The 16,378-nt window shown below is 30.7% G+C and overlaps 1 protein-coding gene and 1 long non-coding RNA gene across 2 annotated transcripts in view; both read left to right on the top strand.

Annotated features, from left to right (window-relative positions):
- Positions 1–16,378, top strand: part of LOC149884250 (uncharacterized) — a 124,810-nt gene that overhangs the window by 96,011 nt on the left and 12,421 nt on the right. The gene's annotated exons all lie outside the window — the stretch shown is intronic.
- Positions 11,481–12,281, top strand: LOC149884254 (uncharacterized). The gene has a single exon (XM_090098726.1). The coding sequence runs from the start codon at positions 11,481–11,483 to the stop codon at positions 12,279–12,281; it is 801 nt and encodes a 266-aa protein (XP_089954852.1).

Here is a 16,378-nt window from a genome sequence, read left to right as displayed (position 1 = left end):
TTCATAATAACGAAGTAAAATATGGATAACAGGGCAAAAATTTCATGAATAATAGAACTAAACACTTCTAATATAAAAAATAATAGCTATTTTATTTATAAATGGAAGCTTATATAGAAAAAAATAGTATTGTGATTAAAACTAATAATTGCAACTAACTTAACTAAAAAAACCGTAACTAAATTTAGTCGACTAACTTTTTAGCGTAACTAAAATTAGTCGACTAACTTTTTAGTATAAGTAACATTAGTCGACTAACTTTTTAGTCTAACTAAATTTAGTCGACTGACTTTTTAATTTGCAAAAAATATATTGTTACTTTTACCCAAAAAAAGTTTTTTTTAATTCTTGCTATATGTAAGTTGTGAAGTGGCTTGAACGCCATTTTTTTTTAACAACAAATTGCTGTAAGTTACAATTTGCATCTCCAGGGTATCATTTTCAAGGACGATTTTCAGGGTTTTTTTAAAGTTTTTGGAGAAAGGTTTGCGACATATACACCTGGGATTTTGTAATAAAACTTTTCTAATTAGTCCCCCGTTATTGTTAAGTACTTGTTTTAAATTTCAATTAAAAGCGGTTCAAATATGTATTTTTCAATTTCTAATTAAAGTGAATTACAAATTTTATAACACACGTGTGAAATCAATTTATATTAAAAAAATGGTATCATGTTTTTGAGAGGTGTGTTATGTGCAGAAGCATTTTCGGATTTTCTTTATATAATACCTGCAATGATTTTTTGAAGTAATAATACCTAATTTATTTCGTTCTCATTAAAACGTACTCATAAAAACGCAGATATTTACAATGACAACAATAAAGTTGAAACAGTTAGGCAATTAATGTCTTTTATTGTTTCTATATTGTGTAATTGAACATATATCTTGTTCAACTCTCAGTTTTGTTTTTCTTGTAAAAATTAGTATTAAAATGTTTATAACTAATCATGCTTTCGGTATAAAATATTAGCACTAAATCATGTTTTAGTCGACTAATTTTAGTTAGACTAAAAAGTTAGTGGACTAATTTTAGTTACGCTAAAAAGTTAGTCGACTAAATTTAGTAAGACTAAAACTAACCTTAACTCCCACCCCTAGAAAAAATTGGAATTGTGTAGCTAAAAATTTTTCTTTATTAAATCCACTTGAAAGAGAAACAAAAAAATAATGTAAAGGACTTGATTTAACACTATTCAACTTGCAGGGCCGCTGAGAGGGAGGGGGGCCCAAAGGGACAGTTGTCCCGGGCAGCAGATCTCGATGGGGCGCCTGATGCCAAAGTAAAATAAAAATAGTTTTTTTAATCTTAAAATGCCATAATTGAAATGTATATATTACTCGCGTTATGTCATTATTTTTAGTTCCTCGAAAAAATTTTAAAATACGAATTCATCGTTGATTTCGTACTCCATACGCTATTAAATTAAAAATGTCCCTTGAGATTTTCTCAATCATCAGACTAAAGTAAAAAAAAACGTAAACGTTGATAATTAGCAATAACAAACTGTGAATACAATTTAGAAATAATTCTATTCAGAATTTAGAAAGTAATAGTAAATATTTTTCAACTCTTTAAGATCAACTTATTTATGGTAATTCATGTTTAAGATTTATATTTAACTATTGAAATATTAATTTATGACATTAGCTTTTTGAGGTTGAGTTTATAATTTTTGATGAGTTTGCGTAGTTGACTATGCTATTATTTTATTGATGCGTACGGTTATTTAGAGTAAGTGTTAATAATGAATCGTAAAAAACTTTCTGGTGCCCAAAATAGGGCATTGGCTTCCAAAAGGGTAAAAGAATATGAAAAAAATAAACAAACACTCCAAGAATTACGTTGGTTTTACAAAGCTACTAATCAAAATACTGATTTGAAGGTGAGTTAGAAGATATATATATATATATATATATATATGTATATATTTAAATACATATATAATAATTATTAAAACATCATATACGGTATCATACTATTATTTCTTTTTCTTTTTTATGAAATATTTCGGCTCATATGGTGGGAGCCATTATCAAACTTATAAAACCGTTTTTATTTTATTTAAAAACGGTTTTATAAGTTTGTTAATTGAATCGATGTATACAAAAACGTTTTAAGTCATAAAAACTATTTTTTCGGCGAACGAGAAAAAACTTATTAAATCCAAAATTATTACTTTAATAAATTCAAGAAAAATCTGGGTGCTTTTTGACACCTTTAAATATTAGATTTGTTAAAATATATATCAAAATTTGTGATATATATCGTCAGCTCGGAATACAAGTGTCGTATACGACACGGTGTTTAAATTGAGAATTTTGCATTCAAAGTTTAAAGTACAAAATCTCTTTATGTAAATTTAATTACAAGTTGAAATTTAACAAAGTTGACTAAAATCAATATAAGTTTTTGTTTAAATTGTCAAAAAAAACAAACAAAAAAAAACTTCCCTTGTAACTTTGAGCACGATTTTTCAAATACGACAAATGTATTTCGAAATCAGAACATTTTGTCGGAATACAATTGTCATAGATGCAATTAATTTGATAGTAGGTGAATTAAGGTTAAATTTACTTATGTTGTAACTAACAATGACTTATAGCATTAATATAATTTTAGTTTGACTGTCTCTCGCATTTTTTTTCTTTAATTCATTCCTGGTAACCAATTTATCGGCATTATATACAGAAATATACAGTTTTCAATCTTCAAGCTTCTTATATAAAAATTAATAAGCTTCTTATACAAATATACTTATTGATAAATTGAGTATGATGTAAGGTTTCACTTACTCAATTTATAAATAACTAAATATTCACAATATTTTCTTTTTTTACATTAAGCAATTTTTATTAACATTATTTATTTTTGAATAATTAAAAAAAAAATAACTAATTTATCACACATATCTTTTAAGTTGTCTGTGAAAAATGATATAAATAAGTTAAACCTTAAATATAAAAAAACAACCATTTTTCATTATTGTACCTTTTTTTACAATAAAGAAATAGATATATAGAATGTTTGTTAAAACATTTTACAAAGTGATATATTTAAATGTTCAGGCTTTGTGACTTAAAAAGAGTATTATAAAATTCAAGATCATCGCTAACAAAATATTTTACCATTGGCTCAAGGTCATTAATTTTTTTATCTGAGAGCAAAAAACGTGTTGAATCATTTTTTAATGGAGGAAATTCTTTCAGAACTTTAACTTTCTGCTTATTTTTTCTCTGAGGGGTAGCTTTTACCAATCTTTCTTCAATTAACGGACCAAAGAACGATTTTTTGAATTTAATATGAAAAGGTAGATGTTTTTCATGACACATTAGTTTTACCTTTGCAAAAGGCACTTTATGGAAATATAAAGACTTTGAAGCAAGTTTGAAGTTTTTGAAGTCATCTTTGTACATTTGTATGACTTTCAATTCTACTCCAGAAATTTTTTCAATAGATGACAGTAACTTGAATAAGGTAGGAGGGCTGTAAATCTATTGTATTGGAAACTATTTATCAAACTGCTTATTAAAAATAGAAAAACTATTGTTATTAAAACAGTAACTTAGAGTATTATAAAAAAAACAATGCATAAATACAGTTGATGTAAAAATAAATAAAAGGTAATAATAATGAAAGAAATTTTAAAGAGCTTATTTAGAATGTAAAAATAATGATCTCTTTAAAATTATTTGAACACAAGACGTATTGTAATGAAATCTTTGTACACAAATATTTTATATTTGCTTTTCATTGCTAGGAGAAATTATAGTAGAAGAAAAAGATGAATAAGTAGGACCTTCCACTACATATCCAGGAGTTTCTTCCTCCATTTTTCTGGTTTAGCTCCAATACTATTGGTATCGGATTATCAGCATCAGAAGCCATAAAATACTCCAAATTTGTTATGAAATATTCCATATTTGTTACTTATCTTTACAAACAAACGATATATTTTTAAATACTGTTTAGTTCTTTTAATTACGAGTAATAATTTTTATTTACTGAACATTTCGATTCAATTCAAAGAAAAAAAAACAATTCAATAATAAAAAACAAATGGGATGTATTAGTTTTTATTTACAAAAAACACATGTTAAAATTAAACAAATGAACGGAATATACGTAAAATCTAAAGTCACGTGAGCAAATAGAACGCTACTATTGGTCTACGCTAAGTACAACAAATGTACCTCGAGCGTCTCTTATAAAAAGTTCATTTGCAACAAATGATCTACTGAACTATATTGGAAAAAAATTTAATTGAGCTATCGGATAATTTTTTGTAAAATAAGTCCACAAAAAATAGATAGTTCGCATATGTAAGTCATTTTTTTCAAAAATGTCGAATACGACACTTGTATTCCGAGCTGACGATATATGTATTATACATAGTTAAAGTTGTCTGACTTAGAACCTTTTTGTTTACACGTGTTAAAGATAATAACAAAATGCTTGTCTTTTATATATTTATTCATTTTTTGAACAAAAAACTATTAAAAATCCAAGGTCAAACTATTACACATATTAAATCACACAATGTATAAAAGGACCGATCACAAAGCCTTTGTCAGACACCTCACTAGATATCGTGTTCCTCTTCCCCGTCATTCGCCTCGTCGGTTGTTGGCCAGCTCATGAGTTTATCATAAAAACCACTGAACTCATCCGGAACATATTGCGTTAGTTTCCTAATATCCTGCAGTTTCACTCTTTTTATCGGAACATAACCCAATGGGTAGCACACATTTTGCGGAAACTCGACGATGCGATCGACGACTTGAGACATCTTGTAAGTTTGGACCATCAGCCCACCAATGAGTGGCCTACAGACAATTACACCTGGAGAAGTCCTGTAAGTGAAGTGCATTAGGGAACTTATTCCAAAATTTACCTTATCCTTAACAGGAACTTTCTTTCCCCGTGTTTCTTCCGAAATGCAAGATTTTTTGTAGAATGTTGGCCACCATTTTTGAAAATCTAAAATATCTTCTATTGCGACTACTTCAACAGTAAACTTACCAGTAATACTAGAAGTAATGATAAGTTCAGTTATCTGGTGAACTGTGTACACCCTGTCATACCTTTTCAGTTTTCTCTTTATTACCGCGAAGTCCCGGTCACATGGTAGGTACGAGTGACTTTTTATCGGGTAGTACTGCTCAATTCGATCTAATCGGCCAGTATCTGTGAGAGCCAAAAAGACTCTGTTTAGTGCATGGTTTTTATTTTGGCCTCCACAGTTATCTCAGTAGACATGGACTTCAGTAAACTGTGGAGGAGCAGACATTAGGTAATTGTACACAAAAGAGCACACCTCATCAGGGCTTTTTCTGGCTGTGCCTTCATGGTACACATAAGCATGACCTTTATTGTATTTCACATCGTGAATAGAGAAGAGGTTAACAGATAGCTTTCTGAGGTAAAAGGTTTCTTGGACTGGTATCATCGGTAAAGGGATATTCTGCATGTAGTCAAATGCGATCGCTAAAACATGCGGTTCATTTTGTTTTGTTTCCGGGTTGCTTTCATTTTGGAGTTTGTTGTAAAACTTTTTCGATCGACGTTTGTGCAGCATCAGTTCAGCAGCAGCATTTCTCTTTTCTGCATCACTGAGATGAGGGTTTTGTAATTTTAAATTAAGCTCCTCACAGGTGCAACAAGAGTCTATCTGGGGACGGCCAAATCGTAACGTAAAGTTGTCCTTAAAGTAGCCTAGAAAAAATTTGTAGCTACATTTTGCTTCAGGATGTTTTTCTTTAAACATTGAGTACAAGATTTTGACATTTAGTCTAGCATCTAGATAATTGATAGTTTTACCAGCATATTTGCTCTGTTTCACCGGATAACTTTCGATATGTTCTCTTATCAGAAGTCTTACATTGCCACTGATTGCATTCGTTCCTAATTTTTTCCCTCGTCCTTTGGTGATTTTCCTAATACCAACAGGGAGCGCAATCGTCGAATACGACTAATTTTAATACCATAAAGATTTTTAAAGGTATCCACACATGCCTTTTCTTTGGCATCCCCCACCAAAACCTCGTATGTAAATGAAAAGTCATGAGCTACTCTTCCTTCAGCACCTTCCTTTCTGGTTCGGTGAGTTTTCACCTTTATGCTTGTAATCAATGATTGTAGAAACACATCTTGCTCGTTCTTTGTCTCTAACGATCTCATGCGTGCGAAGATCTCGTCGCTCTGGTTTTTTAGACGTTCCGTACATTCCTTCGAGCATCTGAAAGCAAAATATCTTATTAGATTATGTTGATATAAATGTTCGAGGTAGGCCTAAATGCCATAGCAAAACTCTAAAAAATGATGTTTGAGTAATTCGGCTATAACATTTGGCTACTGTTTAAGGTCAATTCACAAGCCTAAATGGAACGATATAGAAAGTGTTGGATTAGTTTTGTCTGAGACGTTTTTATGAAAACATGTTGCATGATATGCTATGATAGCCTTAAACAAATTGTTAAAAGACTAATTGGGTATTAAAATTGCAATACAAATTTCACCTGCAATCAGTTCCAACAGTAGTAGCAGGTACAGTTCTTCCTTTGTAGTCAATTTACTCTTTACCTTTCACTCTAGCTTCTTTAATAACATTCCTTTTCCACAGAGCCTCATTTTTAACCTTTCTTCCATTGCTAGTACTAGTAAATGAGATTCACTTGACCAAACTTTTTTTACAACATTATCAAGAATATTGTAGAAAACCTTGGTTAAGTGAATCCTTACAAAATCAAGAAGCATATCTCATGTTTTAGTATATTCTTGTTTAAAAAACTAATTTTGGCTTTTAAGCTTCAATACTTCTTCTAAACTTAAACCTGTAGTGAAAGAAATAAGTTTATCACCAAGTTCTTGTTTTAGCATGGTAAGGGCAATAGTTTTAATGCCCTCTGCAATTCCTTCTTCTTTACCAATGGAAATACCCTCTGCAATTCCTTCCTTTCTAGCCTTATCTTCAGCTATTTTTAGTGCGTTAGCTTCCATTCTGAGCCATTTGAAGTGGCATTCGTAAAGCTCCCTTTCCTCTTCGTTAAAGTTTAGAACGTTCAATACATGCAAAGCTTTTTTTAGATTCTTATTATCTAGTTCTTTTGGTAACCTATCAGCGTTCAGCAAATCATGTTTGGTTAAAAAAGTAACCCACATATCAAGGACATTTCTAATCTTCGCAACAATATCCTCTAATTCTTCAGTTGAATCAGTGATAAATTTATTCAGTTCTATTGTATGTAGTTCCCTTTGATAAATTTATTCAGTTCTATTGTAAGTAAACCCTTTCTTTTTTTCTGTTATGTGAAAAGAGTTATGATAATCTTTTATATGCGGGATAGAAGTAAAGTTCAGAATGTGGATACCTATAGCTTTGCATAGCGTGGAATAACCTTTGGATTCCTTTAGTTGCTCGGTATATAACTTTGCGTAATAATAAAGGGCTCTTTTATCGTAATCCGATTCATCGGTGATTTGCATCTCGACATTGAACCTTCTACCGTCCAAACCTTTTACCTTAATATCGAGTATTGATAACTTATCATCTCGGAAGTTTTTCGGATTATAAGGATTTAGTAAAGTAACATCTTCTACCTGATCTTCTTGACTTACGATAGAGTTTATAAGCGAAATGAAAAAGTCCTTGTTTTCTTCAACACCGAAGATTTTCTTAAATGCTAAATCCACTCGAGGCGATATTTTTGCCATAACTTATTGCTTTTACTGTACTATAACAAATGGAGGGTTGTACTGCAGTTAAGTGGCGTAGAATAAAGTTTAATTGTTATTAGCGCTCTCGTTTTTATAGACAAAAGTTCTAAAAATAGTTAGGAAAACCAAAGTAGATAAATTTCAAAGTAGTTATTTAAATTGTGTAAGTATTTTTTTAGTATTCGTTTTTTTTTAAAGTTCGTTTTTGTTCACTGTTTTTATTATTTGTTTTTATCGTTATTATTTAAATATTTTATCTTTTATATTATTGCTTTTTATTTATTTTATTTTCATTTGTGCAAAAGTGTTTTAACTTTTATTATATTTTAAATTGTTTTAGATTAATTACTTGTCAAAATTATAGAATAAAGGATACTATAATTACTGTTCTTGCTTATAATTTTTTTAAAAGATATGAGGCTATGAAAATATCCGTTTTAATTGTCAACTACATGTTAATGAGAGGAAATATTCACTTAATGTAAACGAAGTAATCAGCGCAGAACGAATAAATAATTTTTTAAGCCATTTTTTTAATAATATGTTATGTAAGCTGTAAAACGTAAATTTACCATAACTTGCCACTTTGTCATAAAATTGTAATATTTTTATATTAAAATTGTGAATTTTAATCAAAATTTTAGTTTTTTTTTTAATCTAAACACATAAAAAATTATAATCAAAATAGAAAACCGCATAAATATGGTTATTTTCTTTTAAAAAATACACCAAAGTGAAGTTTTTATATATTTTGAAGTGTATATTTAGTTAATATATTAATTTTTTAGTCAGTATTTATTTACGGTACTTGTTATTTATAGTAGTTTATTAAATACTATTTTCGTTTAAAAAAAAAACAAAACAAATAAACGTTCAACAAAAAAAGTTTATTATTTCGGCTAAGACTTGCTTTCGCCAACTCTTTGCTGCCATAGAAACTCAGATATGTAAGTTGAAAAAGCGATCCACTGGTCCTGTGTTGACGACGCAACTTCCTCTTAGCTCGCATACACGTTTTTTCAATAAGCTGAGTGTGCACAGTTAGGTCATTAGGGTCGACAAGGTTTCTTTGATGAGCGATGACATAGATATATATAGATACCGATCGAAGTTTGTGGTAACTCAACACAAGATGTTCAACTATCAGAGATTTTATTCGACTACCAGGTAAAATCGTTTGTTCAGACACCTCTACAGGACAATAGCGTTCTGAATGACGCTCTATGGCCCCAAAAAACCAATGTCTCTGCCACCATTGACCACGATGATATTTCCAATAAAAATGTTTCCACTCACCAATCTTTACATCTAATGGTTCGTCATTCTCAGCTTAGCCTCCAAGTTATTGTGGATTTTTTCTAAATATTGCTTAGAGTTTTCAGAGATAGATGATAGTTCTTTTAAAAAATAATTGACTGTAATTAAAACTGCATAAAATCGCCACGTCAATCCATCTTGGTTTTGATTACATTTGTTCCATGTGGATGACATGTTGCAGGCTGAACACTTTACATCGTTTAACACTAATCGGGTCCTAGCTCCATATTGCAAAACAAAGAAATCATCATTGAATTCTGAAAATAAAGATAATATTGAAGTATTCTGAAAAGGAGTTTCTGTTGCTGGTAAAACCTTATCAACAATTGTGATACTTGCTACCAACTTTTTTGTCGAAAGGTCTACCAGCTGGTCTCCCAGCTTTTTTTCAAAGTGAAGTGAGTGTTAGAGTGATGTCATCTACACGGCCGTTTCATTTATTATTATAATTACAGACCACTAAATATTTGATTTGATTCTGTAATAGCACGCGTGTCAATATGGCCGCTTCTTAATGTTAATAAATAGATTATATATTAAGTTAGTATTTATTCCTCCATTATGACTACCGCAACTTAACAGGTTATGGGCCCAGAAGCCAATATCAAAGTTTATTATTCGATGGAGATGAAAGAAAGTTTGAATTATGGGAAATAAAAATATTAGGATACATGAAACTTAAAGGTTTAAAAGATGTAATTACTGGAACCCAAAGAGTCAATGACGATGAAAACGAATTAGCGTTTGCAGAACTAATTCAATACCTAGACGAGAGATCGCTTTCATTAGTAATGAGAGATGCTCGAGATAAAGGAAGAGAAGCATTCTCCATACTTAAACAACACTATGCTGGTTGTAGCAAACCAAGAATTATAACATTATACAATCAACTTACAACGCTTCAAAAATTGAATTCGGAGTCAATTACCGACTATATTATAAGAGCAGAAATATCAGCAACAGCATTGAGATCTGCAGACGAAATTGTAAGTGATTCACTCCTTGTAGCAATGGTACCAAATGAATATAAATCTTTTATTGCAGTTGTAACACAATCAGAAACTGTTAAGTGTTTTCAAAAATTTAAACAAGCACTTAGAAACGTTGAAGAAACTGAAAATTCGAGAAGTAATCAAGCTGAACCAAATATAAGCAGTATTATGAAAAATAATGTTAAATTTAAAAATAAAAATGTTGCAAAATGTTACACATGTGGTATTCCAGGTCACAAATCTACAAATTGTTATAAAAAAAAAAGAAAGAAAATGGTATAAATTATGTAAATCAAGCACTCATAATGACAAATCTTGTCTTAAACAGCAATAGGAAAAAGATAAAGCTAAAAATTTAACAGATTAAAATATTGATCAAAGTTATGTATTCAAAGTTGATGAAGGAAATTTGCAACTTTTATCTGAAAATGAATCATTCCTTGTTGATTGTGGAGCAACTACTCATATAGTTAATATTGATAAATATTTTATTTACCTTGATGAACATTTTAAACCAGAAGAACATTATATTGAGTTGGCTGATGGTACAAAAACTAACAATGTGGCCCAAAAAACAAGGAACCATTTCAGTAAAATTGACTACTGAGGATGAAAATGTTGTTCAAGTTAAACTAGAAAATACTTTATTTATACCAAGTTACCCCAACTGTATATTTTCTGTTCAAGCTGCTGCGCAAAAAGGTGCAACTGTTAACTTCAAAGGTGATAAAGGAGAATTGATTGCTAAAAATGAGACATTATTTCCAATATACCAGAAAGGTAGATTATATTATCTACTCAAAACTTCAACAAGTATAGTTCGGAATGAAAACATTGATACATGGCATAAAATATTAGGACATTGTAATTTTGCAGGTTTGAAGAAATTAGAAAAAGTTGTTGAAGGTATGAAGATTACCAATAATAAAAGTAATTTTTGTGAAACACGTACTTTAGGAAAACAAACAAATATGTGTGACAGAGAACCTTAATATTAGAGCAACATATCCATTTGAGTTAGTATATATAGATTTAGCTGGACCAATTGTGCCAATTTCAAAGGAAGGACATAAATATGTTATTAGTTTCACTGATGATTATTCAGGATGTTTATTCACTTATTTTTTAAAGCATAAGTCAGATGCGGTACATGCTACAGAAAAGTTTTTAATTGACATTGCCCCATATGGTAATGTAAAGACTTTCTCATTTAAAAGCAATGAGATTGACCCATCTGGACGTGTTAGTCAAATTAGAAGTGATAATGGAAGTGAATATATTTCAAGGGAATTTCAAGAACTACTAAGAAAGTACTGTATTAAGCATGAGCGTGCTTCACCATAATCTCCTCATCAAAATGGTAATGCCGAACGAAACTGGCGAACTTTGTTTGATGTTGCCAGATGCATGCTTATTGAATCGAAGTTACCAAAATTCCTATGGGCGTACGCCATAATGACTGCAACCTATGTTAGAAATCGTTGTTATAGTAGTAGACTTGAAAACACTCCATATGGAACTATCACAAAGACTAAGCCAAACCTTTCCAAATTACATATCTTTGGAACAATATGTTACCCCTATGAAAATGATAGTAAAAAGTTGGATCGTAGTAAAATTGGATATTTCATCGGATATGACAGAGAAAGCACTTCATATTTAGTATACTTCCCTGATACAAATCATGTTCTGAAACATAGATTAGTAAAGTTTACTGAAAATTTTAGACTTATAACACCTAATAATATCGATGAAGATGAAATCGAAAACTCACACCAAAAATATCAGCATCAACCTACCAAGCTACAACATACTAAAAACCGTAGGAACCCAGAAAGAACTAGAAGACCACTAAAATATTTAGATGGTTACATTATTGACAATTCTAAAAATAATGATTACATTAAATGTATTGACTACTGCTATTGTGTAAAAGTACCCACTTCTTACAGTGATGCCATCCAAAGCGAAGAAGCCTGTAAGTGGAAGAAAGCGATGGATGAAGAAATAAAATCGTTAAATAAAAATGTTACGTACACCCTTACTACCTTGCCATATGGTAAAAACCTAATAGGAGGTAGATGGATTTACTCAGTGAAAAGTGAACCAGATAATCCAATATATAAAGCTCGATATGTAGCAAAAGGTTTCACTCAAATTGAAGGAGTAGATTACTCTGAAACATTCTCACCCACAGCTAGAATTGAATCATTAAGGATAATTATGAATCTATCTGTACATGAAAATCTAATCTAATCGTATACCAAATGGATGCAAAAAGTGCATATTTACATGCTCCAATAGAATGTGAAATTTATGTCTCACAACCACCTGGCTATGAACATGCTAATAGTGAATTAATTTGGAAGTTGAATAAGTCGCTCTATGGTCTTAAACAAAGTGGGAGAAACTGGAACAAGTTATTAAAAGATTGTCTTATTGAAATGAGTTTTACTCAATCTGAATCTGATCCATGTGTTTTTATATACAATAAAAGCGATTCAAAAGTTCTTATTTTAATTTGGATTGATGATATTATTATAGTCACCAGTTCCACTAAAGCCATGAACTATTATAAAGAAAGACTTAGCCAAAAATTTAAAATGAAAGATTTAGGGAAAATATCAAATTTTCTTGGAATAACGTTTGTTCAAAGTTTTGAAAAAATAGTTATGAACCAAAAGGTTTACCTTACTAATGTATTACATCTATATGGAATGGGAGATTGTAAACCTAGAAAAACACCATGTGAAACGAACCTAAAATCATATGATGAAGAACTGCAAAATGAAATAAAGACAGACAAACTTTATTGTGAAATGGTAGGAAGTTTAGTTTATGCAATGATATGTACTCGCCCTGACCTTAGTTTTGTTGTCACAAAATTATCACAATTTGTCGAAACCAAATAACAGAGATTGGATAATGCTTAAACATGTTTTTCAATATATAAAAGGTACTCTGGACTATTCCTTAACTTTTAGAAAAACACAACAAAATATTAGTTTGAATGCATTTTGTGATGCTGATTGGGGACCATCCTGCAATGATCGAAGAAGTATTACTGGTTATTGTTTTAGAGTCTTTACCAGAGTGGACCAATCATAGCATGGAAATCTATGAAACAAGCCTCTGTTGCTCTGTCACCATGCAAAGCTGAGTATATGGCAATATCTGCCACATGTCAAGAGGTAGCATACCTTACCCAATTCCTTAAGGATCTGTAAAAATCACTGAACCAGTGAATGTCAAAAGTGATAACCAAGGTTCAATTGCTTTATCAAAGAATCCAGTGAAACATTCACGTTCAAAACACATCGATATCCGATATCATTTTATAAGAGAGTATTTTCATAATGGAAAGATAACTTTGGAATATGTACCATCAAACGAAAACTTAGCGGATATTTTTACGAAACCATTTAAAAAGGACTCAATGAAAATATTTAGAGATTATATTTTGAACTTAATTTTTTTTGTAAATTTAGATTTTGACATCATGTAGGGGTGTTAGAGTGATGTCATCTACACGGCCGTTACATTTATTATTGTAATTACGAACCATTAATTAGTTGATTTGATTCTGTAATAGCACGCGTGTCAATATGGCCGCTTCTTAATGTTAATAAATAGATTATATATTAAGTTAGTATTTATTCCTCCATTATGACTAACCCCAACTTAACAGTGAGTAGCGTAACAAATACGGTTTAAAAGAACAGAAGTTTTGACAAGTCTCATAAAGTAGAGCGGCAAACAAAACCATTGTTACAAAATTAAAAAAAAGGAAGGACGCTCAATTCAAACTACGTGAAATACTTTTGAAAAAATAGTCATTTAAGAAACTTTTATTTAAACTTGTAACTTTGCTTAGTAACATTTGCATTGTCAATGTAACAATTCTTTTCTACACTTTTTTTCGGATATTGATGTCTACGTTTGGATGACATTTGCGGTGTAGTTGTCACTTTTTTTTCTTTCGAGATTTACAGCGCTAAAGTTAACCCTTACCGCACAATTGTTTCACTATCAACCCTTCTTTTTGTGTTTTTGTGGGGAGCGAGGAGGCGGGGGGGGGGGGGGGGGGGGAAAGGACGCAACGCTGCACAGTGACTCAGGACGATCAAAAAACGGTGAAAATTAAATAAAGTTTGATATAAATCGTAAATAAATAATGTTATATATCAAAACAATAATTTTTGGGTCAAAGATTTCAAATTTGTTAATTTTTTTTTTTTACACGCAGCATTGACGCGTATTATGCGCGCTTACTTGCGTTTAAGATGGCTATACGCGTAAAAAAAATTTTTTTTTCAAGTTTTAGAATCTTCAAGACAAACCCATTATCTTGATAAATTACTCTAATTGATATTCTAATAAAAATGGTTTTTAAAGGATGTTGATACATAGAGAAAAAAAAACTGTATTTTATCACATTTATTTTATTATTTACATTACAATTATTTTAATAACTTCATCTGGTGACGGTTTTCCTCGATAGCTCTCATGTTTTCTAAAAGCTATGCTTGATACTTTTGGGTGTGATCTTAATAGAAGGTTGTGCATCTGATTCATCATTGTGGTTAACCTTGATATTTATGCCGTGTGCTTAAGTCTAGAATTTCTTATCTGTTTATTTAAACTCTCCAGTGCATCTTCCGAATATACCCCGATTGGCCAAGGTAATTTATGTGATATAGAAGAACTATGCAGCAGCAGTTCATGTACAGTAGGAGGCATAACGTACCAGTCGTACAAACTCACTACAAGTTTACCTGTTTCAGTGCAGTATAAATCTAGTTCATTGATATTAATAGGATATCCACAAGATATGGTTATGAGAATATTATACAATCTTTTAATTATATCACAATCAACTTTAGTAATTTCAGAAAAAACTTTACTACTTTTAAATGCTCTTCTGGCAGTATTGCCGTCATTGGTATTTCCAGACCTTATAACTCAAATGAAGAATAAATTCCAAGCATTTTATCCAGCAATTCAAAGCTGAAATTCCAAGCCCCAAGGCTAACTCAGTCTCAGTTTTTGCTTTTAATAAATCAATATTGTTCATTTTATTCGGTTTAGCATTTCAAACATTGGAGGATTGAGTGGATTTTGTCTCTGTAAGTGTCTTAACTACTTTATTATCAAACATTGTAAGATCAACTCTATAGCTGATATTAATGGTCACCTTTCTTCCTGCAATATCAAAAACTTTGCAAAACATCTTTAAGGTATTTATTTGATTTTTTAGATCTGATTCTTCTTCTCTGGATAAAATTGGGCTCTCTTTTTTATATTGTAGAAGAAGAGGTCTACAAAAGTGACAACTTGAAGGATTACCATTTCTCCAAATTTCGCCATCTTCAACTTTGAACAATAAAGGCACAAAAGCTGTACTGAAAAGATTTTCTTCACTTTTAAGTTCTATACTTGTGTTGCTTGCCTCGTATTTCTGTTTGTAAATACTTTGGCTTGATGCTCCATCAAAACCAATCTTTCCAAACAAAACTCCAAATATTTCGTTACCTTGACCACAATTAGGCATATCAATCATTTCAGTTATTCTACTCACAGCGTGATCTAACATGCTTTGAATAACTTTGCAGAAGTTTCAAAAAAATGCATATTCTCAGGATAGCATTTCAATTTTTCCAAGAAAATATCGTACAAGGTAGGATAAATATGTACATTGTGTACAAAAGCTGAAATTATGATCATTTGATATTGTTTATCGCTGAGATCAGCGTTCATTTTTAATGCAAGAGCTTCCTCTACACTCATATTAATCGGAAAAGTTTTATCCAAAGTTTTATCAATTTTTTCTACTTCTAAAACATTAGGCATATTGTTTTTTAAAATAGCTTTTTTTTTTCTCCAGCAGCATTTGCACTTTTTGCAGAAGCTAAAAATAGAGCTTCATGATGTTCAGTGGTTAGTTCTTTTATTTTTTTTTCTTTTGCTTTGCTCTCCAAGAGCACTCCATTGCTTATGGGGCCTTCCAGAACACTATATTACTAAGGTAACTTTATATTACTGGAAATACTAAAGTTGTTCAGTTAAGCTTTGTCAAACATTTTGTGCTTATCAAAAAATAAATACTTTCAAAAATGGCGGAAAACAAGGTTTTTAAGTGTTTATCAACATTTGGATTTCTTTAATAATTTCCAATACCGCAGGAGACCGCAGTGATCCTTTTATAATTTAAAAGTAGAAATGTTAATTAACTAGAAAAAATGTATATAATTTTGGAACTCGGTGGAGCATTTTTTTAGCTGGTATATAAACCAAAAAAATACAATTACTTGCTATCTTTTCTTTAGAAAAATCTTTAAATTTAAACAAAAAAA

The sequence above is a fragment of the Hydra viridissima genome, unplaced genomic scaffold (assembly GCF_058129835.1).
Source record: "Hydra viridissima isolate aposymbiotic clone 2 unplaced genomic scaffold, HvirCarnegie_v1 scaffold_9, whole genome shotgun sequence".
Lineage (NCBI taxonomy): Eukaryota > Metazoa > Cnidaria > Hydrozoa > Anthoathecata > Hydridae > Hydra > Hydra viridissima.
This window is presented reverse-complemented; position numbering and strand designations above follow the sequence as displayed.

Excerpts from the sequence above, each read along its gene's own strand:
- LOC149884254 (XM_090098726.1), top strand. The coding sequence starts at position 11,481 with ATGACTGCAACCTATGTTAGAAATCGTTGTTATAGTAGTAGACTTGAA.